The following is a 12959-nucleotide window of genomic DNA, read 5'->3' as shown; positions in this document are numbered from 1 at the left end:
CTGTAGTTGCATCGTTAATTGAACCAATGTCTGTTGAAGGTCTGTCACAGTGTTCACTTGCCCCTGAGCACGGTGGATCTAGCAGGGAGCAGATAAACACATCATAATGCTGGGTAAAACGGACAGAAAGAAAAATAAAGCAGCTTAAAGAAAACGTGTGGGCTTGGGTGGCTGTGCTATTCGTAATGAGAATGACATATTGTACGTTTGTTATTGTCCTGTGACTGAGGATATAAAGATGAATAAACTGTAGCCCTTGCACACAGGAAGCTCAGAGAACAAAGGTTGATTTGTACACAAGCAGTTCATTTTATTCCTGGGAGAAATCCCACTTGGTCATGGTGTACATGTTGCTGGATTTGGTTCACTAGGTTTGTTGTGGATTTGTGTGTCTGTATTCATCAAAGACACTGGTCTATAGTTTTCTTGTACTGTCTTCATCTGGTTTTGGTGTCAGGGTAATTCTGGCTTCACAGAATAAGTTGGGAAATGTTTCTCTCTATTTTGGGGGAAGGTTTTGTAAAGAATTCTTTAAATGTATGGTAGAATTCACCATTAAAGCCATCTTGCCTGGACTTCATTTGTGTCAAGTTTTAAAATTTCCAGTTCAGTGTCTTGTTGTAGATCTATTCATATTTCATTTTCTATCTTGAGTCAGTTTGGGAGTTTGTGTCTTTCCAGAGTTTGTCCATTTTATCTAAGTTATCTAATTTGTGGCATACAGTTGTTCATATTATTCTCTTTTCCTCCTTATTTCTATAAGCTTTGTGGTGATGTCCCCTCATTCATTTCTGATTTTAGTAATTTGAGTTTCTTTTTCACTTGGTCAGTCTAGGTAAAGGTTTTTCAGTTTTGTTGGCCTCTTCAAAGAACCAGCTTTTGGTTTCATCAATTTTATCTGTTCCTCTATTTTCTATTTTATTAATTTTCTCTCTGGTATATTATTTCACTCCTTCTGCTTGCTTTAGGTTTAGTTTTCTTTTTCTAGTGTCGTTAGGTGGAAGATTGGTTTATTAGTATATGAGATCTGTATTCCTTTTTTTTTTTTTTTTTTTTTTTTGCGGTACGCAGGCCTCTCACTGCTGCGGCCCCTCCCTTTGCGGAGCACAGGCTCCGGAGGTGCAGGCTCAGCGGCCATGGCTTATGGGCCCAGCCGCTCCGCGGCATGTGGGATCTTCCCGGACCAGGGCACGAACCCGCGTCCCCTGCATCGGCAGGCAGACTCTCAACCACTGCGCCACCAGGGAAGCCCTGTATTCTTTTTTAATATAACATTTATAGCTGTTAATTTCTCTCCAAGCAGCACTTTAATCATATTTCATAAGTTTTGGTATATTGTATTTTCATTTTTATTCATCCCAAATTATTTTCTAATTTCTCTTGTGATTTCTTCTTTGACCCGTTGGCTACTTGGGAGTGTGTTGCTTCATTTCGACGTTTGTAGCTTAAATTTTCCCCTCTCCCCTTTTTTTGTTTGTTGTAATTCCATTGTGGTTAGAGAATGTACTTCACATGACTTTGATCCCTTTACAGTTATTGAGGCCTCTTTTATGTCCCAGCATGTAGTTCATCTTGGAAAATGTTCCATGTGCAATTGAGAAGAATGTCTGTTCTGCTGTTGAGTGTCATGTCCTATGAATGTCTGTTAGGTCTGCTTGGTTTTTACTGTGGTTCACTTCTGTTTCATCACGGATCTTGGCTTAGTTCTCTCCATTATTTAGTGTGGACTATTGAAGTCTCCAATTATTGTTGTTCGGTTGTCTGTTTCTTCCTTCAATTCTTTGTGCTTCATGTATTTGGGGCTTTTTGTTAGGTGCATGTATTATTTATAATTGTTTTATTTTATCACAAAAAAATGTTCCTCTCATTCTCTAGGAACTTTTTTGTTTTGTTTTTTTAGATCAGATTTTTAAAAAGTTACTAGATTTTCTTAAATAAATGTTTCTCCACTTGATGTATGCCTTTTAATGATTTTTTTAAAGAATAATTTTCAGCAGCTACATGTTTGTTTTGCTGGGGAGAGGGTCTGCTGTTGTCCTGCAGTCACTGTTGTCCAAGTCCTCCTTCTGATGAATCAGTATTAATAGTGTATATTACAGTGTGGAGTTTCATGTAATGCTTCTCAACCACTGTTGTACCAAAGCCTCCTGGAATGCCTGGTAAACTGTGAGATTCAAGACATACTCACAAATCTAGTTTTTGTTAAAACAGTGTCTACACTCCTGTATGGAGATGTGTCAGTATAACTAGAGCTTCTTCAAAAGGAGAAGTCGTTTGTTTTGGGTACTGAGTAGGGTGAGCCTCAGCTGGAGGTGTCCTATTCGGTTTTGGGTTTTTTTCTACTTAGAGAGCCATTAAAGCCAGGCTGTGATTAGTGACTTAATCACAAAATCACTCTGCTTTTTGAGTAAGGATTCCCCTGAAGTCCCTTTAGCGGTCAGGAAGCTGTTAAAAATAAATAAGTGGGTAGAGGAGAGAGGAAGTGTGAGGGATTCTGTCCATCGTGAATTTTTATTTTTATTTTATTTTTAAATTTACTTATTTATTTATTTATTTTTGGCTGCATTGGGTCTTCGTTGCTGCGTGCGGGCTTTCTCTAGTTGCGGCGAGTTGGGGCTACTGTTCATTGCAGTGCATGGGCTTCTCACCGCGGTGGCTTCTCTTGTTGCAGAGCATGGGCTCTGTGCGCGCGGGCTTCAGCATTTGTGATGCGCAGGCTCAGTAGTCATGGCTCGCGGGCTCTAGAACGCAGGCTCAGTAGTTGCGCACGGGCTTCTTTGCACCGCGGCATGTGGGATCTTCCTGGACCAGGGCTCGAACCCACATCCCCTGCATTGGCAGGCGGATTCTTCGGTGTCACCGGGGAAGTTCCGTGAATTTTTAATTAGGTAAAAAACAAAATTTTCTGCCTTTTCTGGGCTATACACTATAATTTTTCTTGGAGTTAATTTTTAAACTGTGCTTTTAAGAAGAATGGTGGAGAAATGTTAGAGGGGTTCTGTATATTTTAAAGTATTTTATTTGTTTGTTTAATGAATCATGTCTTGTTTTCCTGAAAAGGAGGCTGGGACAGAATGTTAGAGCTTAAAGTGAAGAAGATTCCCTGATGAAGTTAGCAGAAATGTAAACAAAGCATTCAAGCGATGATACGTACTTGAAAAATTAAGGCTTTTATTTGCAAAAGTTTGTCCTCCTTTAAATTTTTTTGAAATACAGATTTCTGACCAAAGAGTGAGTATGACTGACTATATAATCTCCTAGCATTGAGATTACTTTAACTTTAATAAGTAAATTTTATTGTGTCTTCTTGATTGATGCTTTTTGGCTCTTTAAAACACAGCAAAAATGGAGTATTTAATAGCAATGATCCTTTATTATTTTTTAGTTAGAATAATTTTTAGGAATGACGTTCAGAGGGGGACCCACTCTCCTGAAGGTTATTGAGCCCTGCTCCTAACATTGCTTGAGAGAACCTGAGCTTGCACTGGCAGGAATGCCCTTTCACTCCTGCCCTCAGAGTTCTGTTCACATGAACAGTTTTGCTCCAGTGAACCATGGCAAACGGTACTGTTAGAAAAAGCACAACTATTTGACCTAAAAAGCTTCTTGACTTTGTACTGTGCTTACTTGAATAACAGGTTTTTAAATTGGCTGATGTTAGTTTTCCTTGTACTCTTTCATTTCTTTCTAACCACTCCCTGTGAGTCTTGACTAACATAAAGTATCTTAGAAAGAGGTGACATTTTAAAGGACAGTTCACTTTTCACTTACTAGTACTTCTTGTACAGGCTTAGTGGGCAGTCTTGAAGACAGAAGAGAGAGGAAAAGAAATGGTGGAGGAGATGATGCATAGAGGGGGCAAGAGCAAAATGGGTCCATTATTGCAGACAGTCCTTCGAAAGGGAAGCTTGGATTGGTCAGTAACGGAAGTATTTGTTCCCTTCATATTAGTGGAAGTGAAAGAATAAGTGTAATTATGAGAAAATAGTGCTTCCTGCGTTTCAAATTGTTTTAGAACAGGGAGCTAGAATCCGGTGATCATCACTTATCGTCAGCGCTTTTTTCTCATGTTATTCTTCATCTTCTACTTATCACCTACTGGACTTATTCCCAGTTCAAGGAGAAGCTTCAGAGCGTAACCCCTGGGGCCATAGCGTAATGAGTCTAATTTCTGTACAAAGCAGGTTGGAGGAGGTTTCATTAATGTGGGGTTATGAGTTACTTAATACAGAGCAGTGTATCCTGGGAAGAACAACAAGGTTAGTAAAAGAAATTGTGCCAGATAGGTATATTCTTTACACCAGCCTTGGCAACAGATCTACACTAAACAAGATGTTTTTTTTAAAGATTTCGTCGTTGGTTAGTTTTATTTGTCATTGTTTTTTGTGCTTTACTAACATTTATTCGATCCCCTAATGCGAGTCCCATGCGAGTGAGGAAACTGCAGTTCAGAGAGCAGAGCTAGTGGCGCGGTTTGAATTAGAACCCAGGTAGTGGAGGTGCAAATTCTGGTGACTTAACTTGTAACAGAGATGTGGTTAATAAAAAATGGGGGTGTGTAGAATGGGTTACTCCTTCTCACCCAGCCTTTTAGCAAGGCCTCTTAATTCTTGAGTTCTTTCTTAATTGGTTGTCTTTCATCATCAGATACTTTTGTTTTGTTCTCACTCCCCTAAGAAAGGCTCCTGGATCCTGTATTCACAGTCTGTTTTGTGTTTGTGAAGCTTTGCCCATTTCCTTTTACTAGAATGACGTCTTGTCTGGGTATAGTGTTCTTTGAGTGTTGCCATGGAGAATTCTGTGCCAACCTGATGCTGGCAGTGATGTGCTTTTAAATCTCCTTAGGGTACCTGAAGTATTCTCTCCTTATCGTTGAAAGTCAGTAATATAACAATAAGGAGTTGAATGTATTTAATTCTGTATCTCATCTCCCTGGAACACAGTGTTCTTGCTAAATCTGTAGATTATTTTCTCACTGTCAAGGAATTTTTTTATAACATTGAATATATTTTCAGTTACCTTAGTTGAATTTTTTACCTCAGGATACTAGTTATGCTTATGTTAGAAGGTCTGAAGTCAGTAAACTCTTTTATTTGCCTTATTCTGTGTTTTAGTATCTCATCTTTCAGGTCTTATTTCATTGAATATTTGTTCTTTTTAGTTGTTCTGAGGTTTGTTTCTATTTATTTTGTTGCATTATATGCTGAGTTTTTAAAGTGCTTTTTTGTGGGAGTGGGAGAGGAATGAGTGCAGCCTAAACTAAAAATTTTAAAACATATTTTAAATCATTTGGAGGAGAAGGGTATGCAGAGAAGTTTCTAACTTTAAGTTTATACTAAGGCCTTTTGAGTTATAAAATGCTAAGCTACTGCTGACACCAGAAAATCTTGAGAGGGTAGGAATATATAAAAGAAGTGATGGGTAAAGTTATGTGGGTGTTCGTGCTGAATGCCTTGAATTTAAGGGATCATTTGTGCTGTTGGTTTTATTTTGTTGTCTTTGACAGATGTTGTCCAATGAATAAACAAGGTTAGTAGTGAAGTATATATCTAAAGCACAAGTAGAATATAGGTATATGGAAATAGCAAATGAGCAGAAAAGCAAGTATTTGCCTGTAAAAGCAGATGTTTTCTGGACATCTTACATCCTTAGTTTTAGGTACCCACGGTAATTTTTTCTTTATTTTTTCCCCCATTACAGTGTTCACAGTAATGTTTCAGCTCAGAGTAATGGCTCCCGACAGGTAAGACAATATTGAGCTTCTAAAGCACTGGAACAGTGTAGTTAATTATGACAAACAATAGTATTATTAGTTGAATTTTCTTAGTGGTATAATCTCGGGAAAGTTCTGTGCATTTTCGTTTTCTTATCTGTAAAATAGCTCAGTAATGTGTGACCTGTTATTTTATTCTAAGATGTTACCATAGAACAGGTATAATGTTATAATGAAACATTTTCTGTCCCTGTAAAATAAAATACTAATATTCAGTTAGATTATTATCTATCCCAAGGATGGTATATAACATTCAAGCATTTGTTTTTTGCTCTCTTTACTACTATATCTGTTCACTATGTAGATAGTATTCCATTTTAATGTTCCATTTAGTGGTGAAGAGATCTTTTATCTAGGCAGAATAGATGATTTTTATAATTTGTGTCCAAAGGCTTGGGGTGTGAGATCCACTGTGCCTGTGATTCCTTCCGTTCCCTCTGGTCCTTTGCTCGTGCAAGTTGAGAACCTTCCAAGGAGTCCTGGAGCAGACCAGCATGACAAGAAATGGTTTGTTCACTCATTGAGCCAAAATAAAACACTGCTTGCCTAAGGGCGTTTTGAATCCCCGGCTGTAGAGTACTTTAAATATGATTGAAAGCAAATTATTCATATTTGTAAGCTGAAAAGAAGCACGTTATGGAGCTGTCACGTTGGGATAAGTAAGGCTGTGGATGAAGCAAGGAGACGGTCGTCTAAATGAGGCACATCAGACAGCCCCCTGACTCTGGTTAGCATGAGCTGGGAGTGGTGGCGCTTCTCTGTTGGAAAGGACTTCAGTGCTAGTCGGTAGGGCCTTTTCCCAGACCCCTCAGGGCAATGTATTCGTTACACGATGCTACTGCTTTGGGTGTGTCTTCTTCATTAAAGACTGAAGATAAAGCCAAAACAGAAACGTGATTATAGTCCAATGAAACAAAGCAGGAAATACTCCATTGGGGGGGGGGGCGGGGAGAAATAATCTAATGACAGAGAAGATACTTCATTTGTTTAGATTCCCAGGGTCTTTTTTTAGACTAATAGTAAGTGCACAAATATGGATACTTTGTGGCTTATTGGGGTTAATCAGTGGGGTTCATCGTTTCCCAAATGAATGTATGTGGCTTGGGGGCTGCTGGGGAATTATTTGATTGAATGGTCATGTCGGTTGCATCATCTGTTCAAGTTTTGTGTCTGTTTATGAAATGAACTTTGATAATTCATAGGATTTTTTTCTTTTTCTCTTGCTCTTAGTTTGTGTAGTACCTGAAATCTAATGAGTTTCTGTGGTGATCTCAAGGTTTGGGTCAGCTTTCTATGCAACCAGCTCTTCCTTCATGGTGGTGGGTCAACAGTGGTTGGTGATTATTTCCAGTCTTTGCTATGTAATTGTTTTTCACTATTATTTTGGCTTAACTAACTGCAAGGTGCTTTGCTTTTGATGATTGGGCATATTTTTACTTCAGTTCCAAATAACTTGATTAGTTTCTAAGATGGAGGGGATTCCCCACCTTGTTTTCCGTTATCCTCTTTTTTCCCTCCCCCCACCGTGTTTTCCGTTATCCTCTTTTTTCCCTCCCCTCACTGTGTTTTCCGTTATCCTCTTTTTTCCACCCCCCCCATTTTCCGTTATCCTCTTTCTTCCCTCCCCTCCCGTTTTCCGTTATCCTCTTTTTTTCCTCGCACCCCCGTTTTCCGTTATCTGCTTTTTCCCCTCCCACCGCCGCCCCCCCGGGTTTTCCGTTATCCTCTTTTTTTCCTCGCACCCCCGTTTTCCGTTATCTGCTTTTTTCCCTCCCCCCCTGTTTTCTGTTATCCTCTTTTTCCCACCACCCCCCATTTTCCGTTATCCTCTTTCTTCCCTCCCCTCCTGTTTTCCATTATCCTCTTTTTGCCCTTTCTCCTTGAGAGTGTGGTGGGGGTAGCGTGTGTGTGTGTGTGCATGTGGGCACACGCTTAAAGTATAAACAGTGAGGCTTCTGAATGTCACATTGTAGTCTTTATTTTTTTAAGCCATTAAGAACAGTGTTTTCAGTTTCTGCTGAAGACGCAGCTCCAGTAATGTTACCACCAAGTCTTATTGGCAAGGAGACATAGAGCTGAAACTTCAACTAAAAAAGAGCTCATTTAATATGTGCTTACCTCTTAGATTAATATGGAATGAGAGTCTGGTTTTGTTTGCATCTGTATTATGACACTAAATCTTTATAGTTTTCCAGTTTTAATTGGTACATATTTAGGCATTACTCAGTTCCTTTGATGCAGCCTATATAAAGAGAGAATGCTGAATCTAAGAGTATTGAATTTCAAGAAAAATGAAAAATTTGGAGCTGTATGTCCTTCTTTATGTCATTGTACTGAGGCCTCCTTTGTGGAAATGGAGCAAAATGGTGACCCTCAGGCCCAGAGAGCCTCAGTGTGTGGCAGTAGGCATGGGACTGAGTACGGAGCTGGCCTGTCTCGGAGCTGACGGGTTCCCCAGCCTTAACCTAACATGCATTCTGCGTTTCAGCCTTTGTTTCTGCATGCTTTGATTCTTATTAATACTTTCACATGAATTATAACAGTCCTCCTTTAGAAAGTGGTACATTAATAAAATTTGGAAATGCTCCTTAGGTTTGGACAGTTGGGCAGAATAGTGGACAATTCTGTTTCTGGCAGATAACTTTTAACCAGTTTAGTCTAAACCTACTCCCTGTTCGGTTCTTTAGCTTTTTCTTGCCATCTTCTAAATGACACCATTATTTCAGTGAATGATTTGGTATGTCAGTAACCTAGAATTATCCAATATTTAAGCTGTCTTTTGATAATTAATGTATTTTAAATCTATAAACTATTTATAAACAAAAACTGAATACTATTTGGAAAAGCTTGCATGTGTAGGGGAGAACATAAACCTAATTTAACCTTCTAAATTTTCAGAGACCCTATATTGAAGGTTGTGAGTTTTATGGGTTAGATCTGATGAATAGCTTGTATTTCAGTTGAAGGAAAGATGATAATTTTATTGTAAAAAAAAAAGAAGCTTCCAAGTTTGTTCTGAAAACCCTTTTAGCTAATTTATTTTCAGTTTCCTTAAGGAAAAAAGGTGAAGATTCATGTTTTGGTTGAAGAGAATGTCTATTCTTAGACATTTTTATAATTGGGGTGATGTTTTTTCCTTTGTAGTTATCTTAAATATGTGCTGCCCTTTTTGTCACGTCACAAAACCTAGGCAAATGTTTTCTTTCTACTGGAGGACTCTGATGATTTCTAACCAGAAACTGCTTGTGTGCATGTGTCCCTCTCTTACTTCAATAGGCCTGTTTACAGCTGTGAGAAAAGGTATCTAAGATGCTCACTAAACTCCTGGAGGAGCTTAATCTCATCACATTATCTGTACCTGTTGAATTTCATGCATTAGGGAAGGAACAATGTTTCTCCATTGTTAATTGGAAACATTGATGTCAAATTACATGGCCTCTGCTGTGAGGGGAGATTTTTTTTAATGCTCTTTCTGAATTTTGTTTCCTGGATTTCAGTTCTGTGAAGTCAGTTGATCAGGGAAATAACTTTTCACAATTGCCATTTTCTATATCTGGCTTTGTCCTAATGTAGAATTGTCCTTTCAAATACTTGAATTAAGTAGATAATAAGTATTTTTTCTTGTCTTTAGAACCTCAGACAGCATTTCTGCCTTTGATTTTGATAGCAACATCAGGGACAGATGCAGAGCGTCTTGCTCTCTGTGAGAGTCCCTCTTTATTTCACTCACCTAACTGACTCTGATGGCTCATTCGTGTCTCCGTATTGACGCGTGACTTTGTGGATTTTCCCCTTTGTCGTTCTTGAGCGTCTCACTGCGCCGGGGCGTCCTTGTAGCAGCAGTGCATGCTGGTCACACAGCCTGCTTCTTTTTTACCTCTCACACCTCTTCCTGCATCTCACTAACTGTGCTCCCCTCCCACCCAACCATCCAGGCTCCCGGCTGCCGGTGACGCTGTCAACGTGGTGAAAGCCAGTGGGACACAAGGGCCTTGTCCGCACCCCAGCCTGCACACAGAAACTACCCTGACCTTGTCCATGAGCACAGTGTGAAGAATGTAGGAGTCCAGCAGGATGCTCATTTTCCTGGCCCTGCAGCCATGACTGACATATGAGTGTTGAGCCTCTCAGGCCTTGGGACTCTGTTGTGCAAGTTGATGGTGTACATTTTCTAGACCTTATAGAGGATCGATCACATTAGGCAAATTTGGGAGAAGTTATTTTATACTGAATCACTCGCTGGGTAGTGTTGTTTGTAATTGAATTCTTCTCTGAAAGGGAAAGGGATCTGAAGACGCTATATGCCATCAGTGATGATGACAAATATTTCTGTGTTGCAAAGGGTATGTATATCATAATTTTGGAAAGGTTTTTCGTGATTTTAACATGTTAACACATCACTCGGAAGAAGTCTCAGGAGAAGGTTTGTGTTTATGAACAAGCTGCCCGTTATCACCCCCACCCCATACTGTGCCAATAGATCTAGGTTAGCAGAATCAGACACTGAAATCACACACAGAAGGAAGCATGTCGAGGCCTGATGCATCGGCCTCTGGTGATATTTTTATAAAACTGCTCTGATACACTATTTTTAATATTTCTGAAGTGACTCAGGCCTTAATTTCAGTTAAGTGCCTAAGATTCTATAATTTTAATTAATGTAATTTTAAATTAAGAACTTACTTTTTAATAAACACTAGTATTTTAAAAATAGCAGAAGATCTAGAAATCACAGGAATGTGGAGAGAGGAGTCTGAATGGTTACTTCTGCATGATGAACTGAATAACCAGTGGTGAACTGAATGGTTATATTGCTACTGAATGGTTGTACCAGATGGAACATGTATTTACTTTTGTCTTTCACTTTTCTCATTTATCTCATGCATCTGATAGATTTCCCAGGTTTGCAAACAGCCTCGTAATCTGGCCTTGTACAACCTCTAAAATAAAATTCTGAAGCCAAAACCATATCACTTGTAATACGTAATCACTCTCACCTTTTGCATAGGTTACTGTTTTTGGTCCTTTATGAACTTCAGAATGTAATTGTCCAAGCTCTTTGGTTTAATTCATAGGGCAGATTAACTGGAGGAAGTATATTTCTGATGTAATGGGAAATGATGTAAGGGAACCATTTCTTTTGTCTTTTTAGAGTTTGAAAAATTTTAACAAAATTTTCAGGCTTTTAAACTATATATATAGTCCTTTGAAGGTGTTTTATAGTCTGAGAATTCATAATACTTCAAGATAATGAAGCTTCCTTATAGACAACGTAAGCTGTTTACCGTCCTTCCCACCTCAGAGGTCAGTCTTACACATCTCTGCCAGACAAAGGTCAGGTTTCAGAGGGCCTTATTACTGGGCTCTTGGCAGATACATTACAACTTGTCAGTAGAAGACGTAAGTAAGCAGAAGTAAGTAATATTTAGGGGATGAAATTTATAGGCAGGTTTCAATCTGAATTTATCACAGTAATAATTATTCTTTAATGCATCTAAATATGAGCAGATACACATCTTAAATAGTCCAGCTCCCTACCTCTGCAAGTCCATCATCACAGTGTGCTTACAAATGGCCACTAATGGTACCCCTCATAATTATTTTAGACTTTACATAGCTCAGATTCTAATTGTCAAGTGTTGTCGCTGGTGATTTCTTTCTTAAAGGAATTTGAACCATAACATTTTAAGCACAGAAACTCCGATTTATGCCATTCAAGAAAAGATTTCGTGGGTATGAATATGATTAAGATTTTACTATTTCTGTAAAAGAGGCATAATAACAACACAGCTTTCTGGTCTCTTAGAAAGTCCTAAAGTTTGACTTGTCTCACTTTAACATTAATCTTGAAGCCTGAAGGTCAAACTGCTGATACAGTGCCACACATGTGTCTTACCAGAATCTCAACTTTGGGAAATATGGAAGGATTGTCAGAGTAAAGCTCTTCTGTTTATATGGAAAGTGGTCATTTCTATACTTAGAATTTAAGTTAATCGATACTGTTACATTTAAGTGATGGGAGAATCACATCACGGTTTTTCTTTGTTTGAAAACCTTGTTATAAAATAGTTTATTTGTAAATTCCTGATGGTAGAAACTGGGTTGGAAGGGTGATGGGGCAAGAAGGCAGCAAAGGGTGGGGGGAGCAAAGGGCTAAGCCTGGATAGTGTAGAATCAAACTTGTCTACTTTATACAAGTTCCTATGCTTCAGGATTTCATAGCAAATATTAGGAATACTTGTTGCTACTGGTATTTTCAAGATGGATATACATGTTATTTCCAGAGGTATGAAGAATTTACAGGTGGCTCAACCTAAATTAAATAAACTATCACCAATCTGTTTATACTCTGCATTTTATTCTGCCTAAAGGGTTAGTGATCGCACATTCTTGATTAGGGACCTAATATACCCCAGAAGCACCTTACTTGGTTATTTACTATCCTTTTGATCCGAGGGAGCCATCAGCCTAGAATGCTAGGATCATGTGATTCAACTTCAGTGCTTTGGCTAACTTAACATAATTAATTTTAACATCTTGAATTAAGTTGGTTATGTTTCAACTGCATTTTTATAGACAGAGAAACTTATAGAAACAGCAAAGTTAGTCACTTTCACACACGAAAATACATGCGCTGTTAAGATCATTATTTCTTTTGATGGTAAAAACACTTCTAAGGCATTTACCTATCCCTAAGTATAATCTAACCTTTCTGATCTTGATAGGGTAATCATAGATATACTTTTAAATGAATTTACAGAGAAAAACAAACTTTATTTGTCCTGTTATGTATATCTCAATATGTTAAAAAGCAACCAATATACAAATATTGTAATATCAGTATAATTCAAATAATTTTTTAAGGGAAGAGCTTTTTTTTTTTTTTTTTTTTTTTTTTCAGTACTCGGGGCTCTCATTGTTGTGGCCTCTCCCGTTGCGGAGCACAGGCTCTGGACGCGCAGGCTCAGCAGCCATGGTTCACGGGCCCAGCCGCTCCGCAGCATGTGGGGTCTTCCCGGACTGGGGCACGAACCCGTGTCCCCTGCTTCGGCAGGCGGACTCTCAACCACTGCGCCACCAGGGAAGCCCAAGGGGAGAGCTTTTTAATTAAAGTGTTGACCCAGAAAATGTAATTAGTTATAACACTTGGGTCATTCTTTATTGTTAAGATTGTCCAGGATGTAAA

The 12959-nt window shown here is 38.7% G+C and overlaps 1 protein-coding gene across 4 annotated transcripts in view; it reads left to right on the top strand.

Moving 5' to 3' along the window:
* EPB41L5 (erythrocyte membrane protein band 4.1 like 5) overlaps positions 1–12959 on the top strand; it is a 143045-nt gene that overhangs the window by 55957 nt on the left and 74129 nt on the right. For 3 of the 4 annotated variants that reach the window (XM_089916982.1, XM_022565504.3, XM_022565503.3), the window contains exons 15-16: positions 5701–5743; positions 6165–6280. The exons of the other annotated variant lie outside the window; for it this stretch is intronic. In XM_089916982.1, coding sequence (XP_089773108.1) covers positions 5701–5743; positions 6165–6280 — 159 coding nt within the window. The remainder of the gene's footprint in view (positions 1–5700; positions 5744–6164; positions 6281–12959) is intronic. 4 annotated transcript variants of the gene reach the window in all.

The sequence above is a fragment of the Delphinapterus leucas genome, chromosome 8 (assembly GCF_059928025.1).
Source record: "Delphinapterus leucas isolate spDelLeu-1000000601 "Yukka" chromosome 8, BTC_Dleu_Yukka2, whole genome shotgun sequence".
In the NCBI taxonomy this organism is placed as follows: Eukaryota; Metazoa; Chordata; class Mammalia; order Artiodactyla; family Monodontidae; genus Delphinapterus; species Delphinapterus leucas.
This window is presented reverse-complemented; position numbering and strand designations above follow the sequence as displayed.